The following is a 13,116-nucleotide window of genomic DNA, read 5'->3' as shown; positions in this document are numbered from 1 at the left end:
TTGGACGTCAAGTGACCATAGCTGTGGCGAGGAACGAGAGGTTGGACAATGCTGAAAGATTGATCTTCTTGGGATAATTCTACTAAGTGTGTTTTTTGAACGGAGAACTTAGAGCTCCTAACCGAACTCTAAGAGACCAACTCTAAAGGCGAACTCCTTTCTCTCTCTCCAAGTGGCTTCTTTTATAGGGAGGCTTGCCCTTGCTTTTAGGGTAGACTTCCTTCAGGTTTTGACTTTTCTGCCCTTGTTAATGATCATCCCAGCTATCCTTCTTCTCCATCTCGAGCCTTTTCTCTGGCATGCATCATGGTCAGTATTGCACCCTTCTAGCGCCCTTTTCACTTGCGTCACCTGAATCGTCTCCTACTGACTTGGATCCTTTAATCCTGCACACTTGAGCAATTGTTTTGCAGATAATACATGCATTTCACGACATACTGACCAGTAACCAAGGCTTAGAATACGACTTATCAATACGCATTAAAATTTTAACAATTTTACTGGTCACAACACCGACGAATAGTCCAGAGACCACAAGACATGGCATGGCCGCCTAATGTTGCCTAAGTACGACCATCAGATTTAGCATTACAGAATTTTATTTCTTCAACACACTCCCATGACAATATTTATGTGCTGATAACAAAATCAAGCTATATCATAAATTCTGATTGAACCCCGAAACTCGTAGTTCCTTAGGATTATCGTCCCCACAAGGTGGGTGACGATAATATTGGGAACCACTTTCTAGTTCATTCTATTTATTGTGTGAGAAGTCCACCCTTATGAACTTACTATTTCGTAGGATTATTGTCCCCACAAAGCGGGTGGCGATAATATTAGAAACTAGCTTCACAAAATTTGGCAGTCCAACCGATGGAGACCATATATAAACTTTAAGTTCATAATTATCACTTAGATATTTGGGTTATGGTTTTTCATTAATTACCTTTCAGCCTTAAGGCAAACTAAGACTAATTAAATTCTGTTGATATTTATTTGACTGGATAATTAAATCTTTTATTATCTTTAGTATCTTAGTTTATGAATTAATTAATCTAGAATTTAATTCTTATTCATGTCATACTATAAGATATATCTAAAATAAAGTACATTATTTAAATCTTAATTAGACATGAAAAATTAAATTCATATAATATCCATGTTCAAGATTAGGAAAAAAATAATTATATTATTTAATGTAATCTTACATATCTATCCTAATAAGGATTCTAGATATATATAATAAATAGGAAACTATTAAATTATTATTATCTATGTCATCTAGGATATGTAATATTCCATAGATATAGAAAATAATCAAAATATTCCTAAAATCTAGGGAAATCTTCCCAAAATATTTTATTTCATTAAATAATATTATTTTTAATGATATCTTTTAATTTAGGAATTAAATAATCATTAAAATAATCTTTCATCGATATCTCGTTGTTCGAGGTTTGCACGAATCAACACGATGAAGATACGAAGATTTGCTGGCGAGACGCTCGCCGGAACGGCGAGTTCGCCGTCCAGCCGCCGCCGGCAGCCCGCGCACGAGGCGCGGCGCTTCCTTTCTCCCCTTTCTCCCGGCGAAAAACCGCCGAGATACTCCCTCCATCGACGCCGTCCTGAACGCAGCAGTGATGCGTTGCTCCGACGACCTCGGTGTCGCAACGACCTCGCCTGAACCAGCAGCAACCGCACGCAGCGGCGCTCCTCCGGTCATGCGTCCCGCGGTTCCGATCAACTAGGGTTAGGTTTAGAGTTCTAGGGTTTTCTTGCGGTGGACGAGATAGCCGCTGCTCTCGAACGAGCAGCGAGCTCCATCTCTTTCCACCGCCGCCGATGGCCATCGTGGCTTAGCAAGAATTCCATCGCGGTCTATTCGGCGGCATGGACGAGCCCATGCTCGTTTTCATGTTGCCGTTGGATCGCTATGAATGCTCCCACTATTTGGCGAGTTTCGTGAGGCCGCTCCATGACCGGCGGTCTTTGTCGGCGGCCTGCATGAGCCCATGCTCGTCTACGCGTCGCCGGTGGATCGCCTCCCATGCTCCCACTCAATTCGACAACCCTCTTCGATCGCATGTAGTGCGATTTGTCCCGACGCAAGCGCCGACGAATCGCACATCTAATACAATCGAAAATTCACGTTCTATTGATTCGAGTGTTCTTGAGTTCATCATGCATAAAATCAAACAATAAAATACAAGAACATGCTTCGTAATCAAATAACACATGCATACATGAATTTCACGAAATTTAAATCCAAATAATCAGAGCCAAAGACTGGCTCTGATACCAATTGAAGGAACTGGCAGCGGAAGCGTGCGTCGGATTATCATAATTTTAAAATTATTAATCAAACAAATAAATCACATAATAATCAGATCTATTTAGCATATTATTTAGACAAAATCTATTCGCGTAATTCTCACATGTATCATGCTCATAACTTGAATTAATCATGCTTTAGGAATATTGAAACCTAAAATATGCTTTTCTACGGAGCAGAAATAATACCTAATTAATTCTCCAAAGAATTGATGATGGCTAGCTGCTTCTCCACGTGACGCTTTGAATACTAGACCACGGATCTTCTCTCTAGTTCCCGAACTGTACTCCAATATCAGTGTGGGCTGATCTCACCGGAATACTAGGACTTAAATAAAGAAGACAGAAATTCTACTCCTAAGAGGAGAGGAAAAATTCGAACCCTTCTAGTAGAGGGGGACGAAATTTTAAGCTTTTAAAATTCGAACCCAATTTGGATGAATTTTGGTGGATAGATTCCCAAACAAGTCTAGATCAAGGGAAAAATGGCCATATATAGTCAGATTTGGTGATTGGATATGTTTTGTATGGTTTTCCCCAACTATGCCAAAACAGGGCAATGATGTTAATCTCCACGGTTAACTAGGCAAACGAAGGAATTTTTTGATGAAATTTTGCAGGTACGTAGGTCACATAACATAGATCATACACACCAAATTTCAGCTTAATCTAAGCACAATTGATCAATCCGATCATCCCAACAAAACAGAGCAAAAACAAAAGACAAAAAGGAAAATGACCCAACCCAAAGCAACAATAGATCAAACACCTAGTGGGTACTAGGCTCTAGATACCAAATGATATGGATCCATGTATTTTGTGATCCATTTCCCAAGGATTTACCCAATTTGTAGGTGATTGATCTAATATTTTTGTGAAGTAGATTTTCTATTGTGTCAATAATGGCAACCCAACAACAAATAAAGAAACTAAGATGAACAAAGAAGGAAATAACATTGGATAGGGTGGAAATTGGGATACATAGTCATTGATGAAGCAAGCTAAGGCACTTACAACATAACTAACATGCATCCATGGCTAGATCTTCAAGGGAACCACAAACCTCAAAGCATACCTCTACTTGATCCATGCTTGAACTAGCAATTGATGGAAATCCCATGCTTGAACTAGCAATTGATGGATTCAAGCAACCTAAATCTAGGAATTGGATAGAAAACCCTCTCCAAGAGGAAACAAAGCTCTCAAGCATCTAATTTCATCAAAATCTAAAGAAAAGAAATGACATCAAGAGGTATTTATACTATGGGTCCAAAAATAGAAAGTTGGCCCACAAAATCTAAAAAAGCGGCATAATCGCCCGGTCGGGCGTTTTTCACATGCCAAAATGCCCGGCCCGGGCGTTTTCGCTGTCCCCGGGCGATTTTCACAAGCAAAACGCCCGGTCGGGCGTTTTTCCCGAAGCTCTCGGCCTTCTCTACGCGACTTCCGTAAAACCACCATAACTCCCTCATTCGGACTCCGATTGGGATGTGCAAGATACCCACGCGAAGCTGTTTCCAAGACGAAGACAATGGTGGTAGTTTCATAGCTTTCGGATGTAATCTCAATAGGACGATTTCCAGTTGAATCCAACTGTAGTTGAAATCCTTGACGCACGGCTTCCATGATCGTATCATCCTCCCCTTCTTGGAAAGGATTTGTCCTCAAATCCGAGCCGTCTCCATTCATTGCCTCATCGGGAATCCCTCTAGCTTTGTTGGACCATTGGCTTGTCTTCTCTTTCATCCTTGGGCCCCAATCAACCCATGGCTCACGCCGAAATGAAGACCCTTGACGTCTAGCACTCGTGGTCATATCATCCTCCCATCCTTGGAAAGGATTTGTCCTCAAATCCGGATTTCGTACACCTATGAAATGGAAAAAGAGCAAATCAAATATGAAAGTATGATGAAAAGGATTAAGACCACTAACGGCTCTAAGAGACAATAATACACCAAAGACGTTGTGTGGGCCTCCAGAATCACGTTCCCTCATGCTCAAGGCCAAGTGACAATAAACATGAGAGCACGAATTAATGATTTCTTTCATGTCCAAATCCCTCCCATAAGAAATCAAGACAAAATCATCAAGATACCCTTCATAACAAAACTCAAACAACCTCACAATATAGGTATAAGATATATGTGCAAATAAACATAGGCATTCCTTCACAATGTAGTCCCAAACAAAGCCATTAGATATAAAGTTCTTCACAAATAGACCATAAAACATCCCAACTCCATTGAATGGTTTGATGGACATGCAATAAAAGCAATCAACATGCCAAAACACAAATGCCCCAAGCACCTTGTTTCTATTTGGTTCGATCATCCTCATACAAATGATGCCCAAATCCTTGAACATCTTCACAAAAGATTTGGCATTCTCAACAAGACTAGGCATATACAAGAAAGGGTCCTCATAGTGTGTATATTCAAAGGTAACCGAATAAGGTTTATTCACAAGATTCATATTCTCAAGGTTAAACAACAAAAGACCATAAGGAACCATTGATACATCATTCTTGCTCAAATGAGAGCTACTCCACAAATTGACAAGCCCATATTTAACACATAGAGTAGGTTCATCACAACACACGTCAAGTTTGCAAGAAGGATTATCATTTAACAAACAAAGTTCATCAATATGGATTTCATCCCATTGCCCCATCAATTTCAAGAGATTATCAAACATAAGGGAGCAATGTGTCCATAAACCTTCATGCACGACATGGAGACAAGACACAACACCATGCATATGATACTTGTAAAAAACTACATCAAGTATCATGAGAAATGTTTCCAAATTAGCCCCACGCAATTGCTCTAGCAATTTTAAAACAATACCACAAACATGAGAACGATGCAATTTTATGCCATTAGTCACAACATCATCCTCAAGAGACATATGAGTGGAAAAATCCTTCACAAAATGGCCATAGAATACTCCAATCCCATTGAAGGGTTTAACCACTTTGCAATGAAGACATAGCAAACACCAAGTTCTAAAGTCATTATCCATGTTACTCTTCTTGGTCTTAGTATCCTCATCCACATACACATGAAGCTCAAAATTACCAACAAATGAAAGTTTAGGCATCTTAGCATGCAAGGAAGTCACTCCAACATTCAAGGTAGAAGCCACAAGAGAAATGTCATGTCTCTCAATGCTTGATTCTACCAAGAAAGGATCAATATATGGTGCAAAGGTAGATTTAGCATTCAAAGTTTCAAGCTCATGAGACCACTTTTTACACAAGACATCAATAACAAATTTATCAACACAAAGGGGCTTCTCTAATATAATCTCATTCAATGAAACATCACAAGGAGATAAGGATAGTGCACTTGAACCTTGGGCAAGGAGTTCATCCACTTGCCCTCGTTCCTCTTGTTTCTTCTCTGGGTGAGTAGCTTCCATGCCATGTACAACATGATGCCTCACTTTCATGCCTTCAATTAAATTTCCTACAAATTCATGAACACAAAAAGACATAGAAGAAGTGTTAGTGGGTAAGGGTTTAGTTTCCTCACCAAGGGCAAGAGGCAAAGGATCATTTGGTGCCCACCCAAGGTTGACCTTAGAATCTAACAAGCACCCTTTACTCACTTGTGCTTGTGGTTTTTCTCTCATTTGATATTTTTCTTTTCTCTCACCCCCACCACTCTCTCTTGACTTTTGCACCTCACACTCTTGTCTTTTATCACGCTCTCTTGGCTTTTTAGACTCACATTCACTCTCAAGCCTTTTCTCTCTATCTCGTTCTTTTTTTCTACTAATTTGGATTAAGCTCTTCGAAGAGGAGACATTTCCATATACATCAAGAGACTTATGTGATAAATGGAAAGAAGAGGGTGTAGCCAAATTACTTGATGAGTTACCTCTTTGGTTTGTGTCAACACCACCATGTGGGTAGGTATGCCTCAATCGAGCTCTATATGAGACTTCTTCTTCAATTGGCCTCTCAAACCCCTTATGGCTAACTTGATCTCTCACCCTCCTAGAATACCACTCTCCATGAGACTTGGGAGCTCTTTTCCCACTATATCCTCTATCAAGCCCATCTCCATGGTACCTTGATTCATAGTCACCTTTAAAACGGCCATGGGCACCATTTCTTCCCCCAAAACGATCATTCTCCATGTGATTGACTCTATTTCTATCATTCCCCCTTTGCCATCCCTCATACACCACTTCTTCCATCATCTCCTCCGGGGCAACATTAGGTAGATTGTTACCCCTAGAAGTAGGAGTCCTAGATGTGCGGCCTCCCTTCAAGGTGTTGAACTCCTCAAATAAAGTATTTTGGGCGGCAAGCATGCGGGCTTCGGATTCTTTTGAGTGAACAATGGATTCTTTTGCTCGCTCATCCATCTGGATCATCATCTCTTGTTTGAATTCCTTCATCATACGGGCCATCATGCTCACAAGATCCCCATCGGGTATAGGGTGAGTCATGCTTGTTTCCTCCCCCTCCGCACTTGTCCCCGCCATTTTGTTGGACCGGGTGCGAGGAGGCATAGAGTAAGTACCTACAAATCAAACAAACACTAGGAACTAGTCCTAGAGGTTAGTAATAAAAGAAAGTAGAATTTAAGAAGATGAACTCAACCTTGATGTCCCAAACCCCCCTCAAATCACTCCCCTATAACTCTCGACAAAGGCTTAGAATATTGTGAGAAAGGTGGATTCACTCACACTCACAAATCCAATTCCAAGATTTAAATGCTTGAGGTGGATCAATCAAGGTATACTCCTTGGTCAACAAAATCAAGAAGACAAAGCCATAAACACATATTAGCAAGATGCAAGTCAAAGAAAAATAAACAAGGGGTGACACTTTTGCTGAAATTTGGCTGATCTTTATGATTTTTTTTGGTATTGATTCCCGCGCCCAATTTGGATGAATTTTGGTGGATAGATTCCCAAACAAGTCTAGATCAAGGTAAAAATGGCCATATATAGTCAGATTTGGTGATTGGATATGTTTTGTATGGTTTTCCCCAACTATGCCAAAACAGGGCAATGATGTTAATCTCCACGGTTAACTAGGCAAACGAAGGAATGTTTTGATGAAATTTTGCAGGTACGTAGGTCACATAACATAGATCATACACACCAAATTTCAGCTTAATCTAAGCACAATTGATCAATCCGATCATCCCAACAAAACAGAGCAAAAACAAAAGACAAAAAGGAAAATGACCCAACCCAAAGCAACAATAGATCAAACACCTAGTGGGTACTAGGCTCTAGATACCAAATGATATGGATCCATGTATTTTGTGATCCATTTCCCAAGGATTTACCCAATTTGTAGGTGATTGATCTAATATTTTTGTGAAGTAGATTTTCTATTGTGTCAATAATGGCAACCCAACAACAAATAAAGAAACTAAGATGAACAAAGAAGGAAATAACATTGGATAGGGTGGAAATTGGGATACATAGTCATTGATGAAGCAAGCTAAGGCACTTACAACATAACTAACATGCATCCATGGCTAGATCTTCAAGGGAACCACAAACCTCAAAGCATACCTCTACTTGATCCATGCTTGAACTAGCAATTGATGGAAATCCCATGCTTGAACTAGCAATTGATGGATTCAAGCAACCTAAATCTAGGAATTGGATAGAAAACCCTCTCCAAGAGGAAACAAAGCTCTCAAGCATCTAATTTCATCAAAATCTAAAGAAAAGAAATGACATCAAGAGGTATTTATACTATGGGTCCAAAAATAGAAAGTTGGCCCACAAAATCTAAAAAAGCGGCATAATCGCCCGGTCGGGCGTTTTTCACATGCCAAAATGCCCGGCCCGGGCGTTTTCGCTGTCCCCGGGCGATTTTCACAAGCAAAACGCCCGGTCGGGCGTTTTTCCCGAAGCTCTCGGCCTTCTCTACGCGACTTCCGTAAAACCACCATAACTCCCTCATTCGGACTCCGATTGGGATGTGCAAGATACCCACGCGAAGCTGTTTCCAAGACGAAGACAATGGTGGTAGTTTCATAGCTTTCGGATGTAATCTCAATAGGACGATTTCCAGTTGAATCCAACTGTAGTTGAAATCCTTGACGCACGGCTTCCATGATCGTATCATCCTCCCCTTCTTGGAAAGGATTTGTCCTCAAATCCGAGCCGTCTCCATTCATTGCCTCATCGGGAATCCCTCTAGCTTTGTTGGACCATTGGCTTGTCTTCTCTTTCATCCTTGGGCCCCAATCAACCCATGGCTCACGCCGAAATGAAGACCCTTGACGTCTAGCACTCGTGGTCATATCATCCTCCCCTCCTTGGAAAGGATTTGTCCTCAAATCCGGATTTCGTACACCTATGAAATGGAAAAAGAGCAAATCAAATATGAAAGTATGATGAAAAGGATTAAGACCACTAACGGCTCTAAGAGACAATAATACACCAAAGACGTTGTGTGGGCCTCCAGAATCACGTTCCCTCATGCTCAAGGCCAAGTGACAATAAACATGAGAGCACGAATTAATGATTTCTTTCATGTCCAAATCCCTCCCATAAGAAATCAAGACAAAATCATCAAGATACCCTTCATAACAAAACTCAAACAACCTCACAATATAGGTATAAGATATATGTGCAAATAAACATAGGCATTCCTTCACAATGTAGTCCCAAACAAAGCCATTAGATATAAAGTTCTTCACAAATAGACCATAAAACATCCCAACTCCATTGAATGGTTTGATGGACATGCAATAAAAGCAATCAACATGCCAAAACACAAATGCCCCAAGCACCTTGTTTCTATTTGGTTCGATCATCCTCATACAAATGATGCCCAAATCCTTGAACATCTTCACAAAAGATTTGGCATTCTCAACAAGACTAGGCATATACAAGAAAGGGTCCTCATAGTGTGTATATTCAAAGGTAACCGAATAAGGTTTATTCACAAGATTCATATTCTCAAGGTTAAACAACAAAAGACCATAAGGAACCATTGATACATCATTCTTGCTCAAATGAGAGCTACTCCACAAATTGACAAGCCCATATTTAACACATAGAGTAGGTTCATCACAACACACGTCAAGTTTGCAAGAAGGATTATCATTTAACAAACAAAGTTCATCAATATGGATTTCATCCCATTGCCCCATCAATTTCAAGAGATTATCAAACATAAGGGAGCAATGTGTCCATAAACCTTCATGCACGACATGGAGACAAGACACAACACCATGCATATGATACTTGTAAAAAACTACATCAAGTATCATGAGAAATGTTTCCAAATTAGCCCCACGCAATTGCTCTAGCAATTTTAAAACAATACCACAAACATGAGAACGATGCAATTTTATGCCATTAGTCACAACATCATCCTCAAGAGACATATGAGTGGAAAAATCCTTCACAAAATGGCCATAGAATACTCCAATCCCATTGAAGGGTTTAACCACTTTGCAATGAAGACATAGCAAACACCAAGTTCTAAAGTCATTATCCATGTTACTCTTCTTGGTCTTAGTATCCTCATCCACATACACATGAAGCTCAAAATTACCAACAAATGAAAGTTTAGGCATCTTAGCATGCAAGGAAGTCACTCCAACATTCAAGGTAGAAGCCACAAGAGAAATGTCATGTCTCTCAATGCTTGATTCTACCAAGAAAGGATCAATATATGGTGCAAAGGTAGATTTAGCATTCAAAGTTTCAAGCTCATGAGACCACTTTTTACACAAGACATCAATAACAAATTTATCAACACAAAGGGGCTTCTCTAATATAATCTCATTCAATGAAACATCACAAGGAGATAAGGATAGTGCACTTGAACCTTGGGCAAGGAGTTCATCCACTTGCCCTCGTTCCTCTTGTTTCTTCTCTGGGTGAGTAGCTTCCAAGCCATGTACAACATGATGCCTCACTTTCATGCCTTCAATTAAATTTCCTACAAATTCATGAACACAAAAAGACATAGAAGAAGTGTTAGTGGGTAAGGGTTTAGTTTCCTCACCAAGGGCAAGAGGCAAAGGATCATTTGGTGCCCACCCAAGGTTGACCTTAGAATCTAACAAGCACCCTTTACTCACTTGTGCTTGTGGTTTTTCTCTCATTTGATATTTTTCTTTTCTCTCACCCCCACCACTCTCTCTTGACTTTTGCACCTCACACTCTTGTCTTTTATCACGCTCTCTTGGCTTTTTAGACTCACATTCACTCTCAAGCCTTTTCTCTCTATCTCGTTCTTTTTTTCTACTAATTTGGATTAAGCTCTTCGAAGAGGAGACATTTCCATATACATCAAGAGACTTATGTGATAAATGGAAAGAAGAGGGTGTAGCCAAATTACTTGATGAGTTACCTCTTTGGTTTGTGTCAACACCACCATGTGGGTAGGTATGCCTCAATCGAGCTCTATATGAGACTTCTTCTTCAATTGGCCTCTCAAACCCCTTATGGCTAACTTGATCTCTCACCCTCCTAGAATACCACTCTCCATGAGACTTGGGAGCTCTTTTCCCACTATATCCTCTATCAAGCCCATCTCCATGGTACCTTGATTCATAGTCACCTTTAAAACGGCCATGGGCACCATTTCTTCCCCCAAAACGATCATTCTCCATGTGATTGACTCTATTTCTATCATTCCCCCTTTGCCATCCCTCATACACCACTTCTTCCATCATCTCCTCCGGGGCAACATTAGGTAGATTGTTACCCCTAGAAGTAGGAGTCCTAGATGTGCGGCCTCCCTTCAAGGTGTTGAACTCCTCAAATAAAGTATTTTGGGCGGCAAGCATGCGGGCTTCGGATTCTTTTGAGTGAACAATGGATTCTTTTGCTCGCTCATCCATCTGGATCATCATCTCTTGTTTGAATTCCTTCATCATACGGGCCATCATGCTCACAAGATCCCCATCGGGTATAGGGTGAGTCATGCTTGTTTCCTCCCCCTCCGCACTTGTCCCCGCCATTTTGTTGGACCGGGTGCGAGGAGGCATAGAGTAAGTACCTACAAATCAAACAAACACTAGGAACTAGTCCTAGAGGTTAGTAATAAAAGAAAGTAGAATTTAAGAAGATGAACTCAACCTTGATGTCCCAAACCCCCCTCAAATCACTCCCCTATAACTCTCGACAAAGGCTTAGAATATTGTGAGAAAGGTGGATTCACTCACACTCACAAATCCAATTCCAAGATTTAAATGCTTGAGGTGGATCAATCAAGGTATACTCCTTGGTCAACAAAATCAAGAAGACAAAGCCATAAACACATATTAGCAAGATGCAAGTCAAAGAAAAATAAACAAGGGGTGACACTTTTGCTGAAATTTGGCTGATCTTTATGATTTTTTTTGGTATTGATTCCCGCGCCCAATTTGGATGAATTTTGGTGGATAGATTCCCAAACAAGTCTAGATCAAGGTAAAAATGGCCATATATAGTCAGATTTGGTGATTGGATATGTTTTGTATGGTTTTCCCCAACTATGCCAAAACAGGGCAATGATGTTAATCTCCACGGTTAACTAGGCAAACGAAGGAATGTTTTGATGAAATTTTGCAGGTACGTAGGTCACATAACATAGATCATACACACCAAATTTCAGCTTAATCTAAGCACAATTGATCAATCCGATCATCCCAACAAAACAGAGCAAAAACAAAAGACAAAAAGGAAAATGACCCAACCCAAAGCAACAATAGATCAAACACCTAGTGGGTACTAGGCTCTAGATACCAAATGATATGGATCCATGTATTTTGTGATCCATTTCCCAAGGATTTACCCAATTTGTAGGTGATTGATCTAATATTTTTGTGAAGTAGATTTTCTATTGTGTCAATAATGGCAACCCAACAACAAATAAAGAAACTAAGATGAACAAAGAAGGAAATAACATTGGATAGGGTGGAAATTGGGATACATAGTCATTGATGAAGCAAGCTAAGGCACTTACAACATAACTAACATGCATCCATGGCTAGATCTTCAAGGGAACCACAAACCTCAAAGCATACCTCTACTTGATCCATGCTTGAACTAGCAATTGATGGAAATCCCATGCTTGAACTAGCAATTGATGGATTCAAGCAACCTAAATCTAGGAATTGGATAGAAAACCCTCTCCAAGAGGAAACAAAGCTCTCAAGCATCTAATTTCATCAAAATCTAAAGAAAAGAAATGACATCAAGAGGTATTTATACTATGGGTCCAAAAATAGAAAGTTGGCCCACAAAATCTAAAAAAGCGGCATAATCGCCCGGTCGGGCGTTTTTCACATGCCAAAATGCCCGGCCCGGGCGTTTTCGCTGTCCCCGGGCGATTTTCACAAGCAAAACGCCCGGTCGGGCGTTTTTCCCGAAGCTCTCGGCCTTCTCTACGCGACTTCCGTAAAACCACCATAACTCCCTCATTCGGACTCCGATTGGGATGTGCAAGATACCCACGCGAAGCTGTTTCCAAGACGAAGACAATGGTGGTAGTTTCATAGCTTTCGGATGTAATCTCAATAGGACGATTTCCAGTTGAATCCAACTGTAGTTGAAATCCTTGACGCACGGCTTCCATGATCGTATCATCCTCCCCTTCTTGGAAAGGATTTGTCCTCAAATCCGAGCCGTCTCCATTCATTGCCTCATCGGGAATCCCTCTAGCTTTGTTGGACCATTGGCTTGTCTTCTCTTTCATCCTTGGGCCCCAATCAACCCATGGCTCACGCCGAAATGAAGACCCTTGACGTCTAGCACTCGTGGTCATATCATCCTCCCCTCCTTGGAAAGGATTTGTCC

At 40.6% G+C, this 13,116-nt stretch overlaps 2 protein-coding genes across 2 annotated transcripts; both read right to left on the bottom strand.

Annotated features, from left to right (window-relative positions):
- Positions 1-4,184: 4,184 nt before the first annotated feature.
- LOC148932664 (uncharacterized) lies at positions 4,185-6,831 on the bottom strand. Its single transcript, XM_089065200.1, has 3 exons — positions 6,413-6,831; positions 4,270-6,109; positions 4,185-4,205 (listed from the first exon to the last, which is right to left on the bottom strand). Exons 1-3 carry the CDS (start codon positions 6,829-6,831, stop codon positions 4,185-4,187), a joined length of 2,280 nt encoding a protein of 759 aa, XP_088921326.1.
- A 1,819-nt stretch (positions 6,832-8,650) lies between these two features.
- Positions 8,651-11,297, bottom strand: LOC125210530 (uncharacterized). The gene is made up of 3 exons (XM_089065199.1): positions 10,879-11,297; positions 8,736-10,575; positions 8,651-8,671 (listed from the first exon to the last, which is right to left on the bottom strand). Exons 1-3 carry the CDS (start codon positions 11,295-11,297, stop codon positions 8,651-8,653), a joined length of 2,280 nt encoding a protein of 759 aa, XP_088921325.1.
- Between the last annotated feature and the right edge of the window lie 1,819 nt (positions 11,298-13,116).

The sequence above is a fragment of the Salvia hispanica genome, chromosome 2 (genome assembly GCF_029641045.1).
Source record: "Salvia hispanica isolate PSC_SH4W2 chromosome 2, Shi_PSC_v1, whole genome shotgun sequence".
NCBI lineage: Eukaryota > Viridiplantae > Streptophyta > Magnoliopsida > Lamiales > Lamiaceae > Salvia > Salvia hispanica.
The sequence above is the reverse complement of the archived record's forward strand: the minus strand, read 5'-3'. Positions and strand labels throughout refer to the sequence as shown.

Excerpts from the sequence above, each read along its gene's own strand:
- LOC148932664 (XM_089065200.1), bottom strand. The coding sequence starts at position 6,831 with ATGGCGGGGACAAGTGCGGAGGGGGAGGAAACAAGCATGACTCACCCT. Across the intron at positions 6,110-6,412 it reads AAAGGTGACTATGAATCAAG|AAAAAAAGAACGAGATAGAG; the intron begins GTACCATGGAGA and ends CCAAATTAGTAG. Across the intron at positions 4,206-4,269 it reads TATTATTGTCTCTTAGAGCC|GTGTACGAAATCCGGATTTG; the intron begins GTTAGTGGTCTT and ends TCCATTTCATAG.
- LOC125210530 (XM_089065199.1), bottom strand. The coding sequence starts at position 11,297 with ATGGCGGGGACAAGTGCGGAGGGGGAGGAAACAAGCATGACTCACCCT. Across the intron at positions 10,576-10,878 it reads AAAGGTGACTATGAATCAAG|AAAAAAAGAACGAGATAGAG; the intron begins GTACCATGGAGA and ends CCAAATTAGTAG. Across the intron at positions 8,672-8,735 it reads TATTATTGTCTCTTAGAGCC|GTGTACGAAATCCGGATTTG; the intron begins GTTAGTGGTCTT and ends TCCATTTCATAG.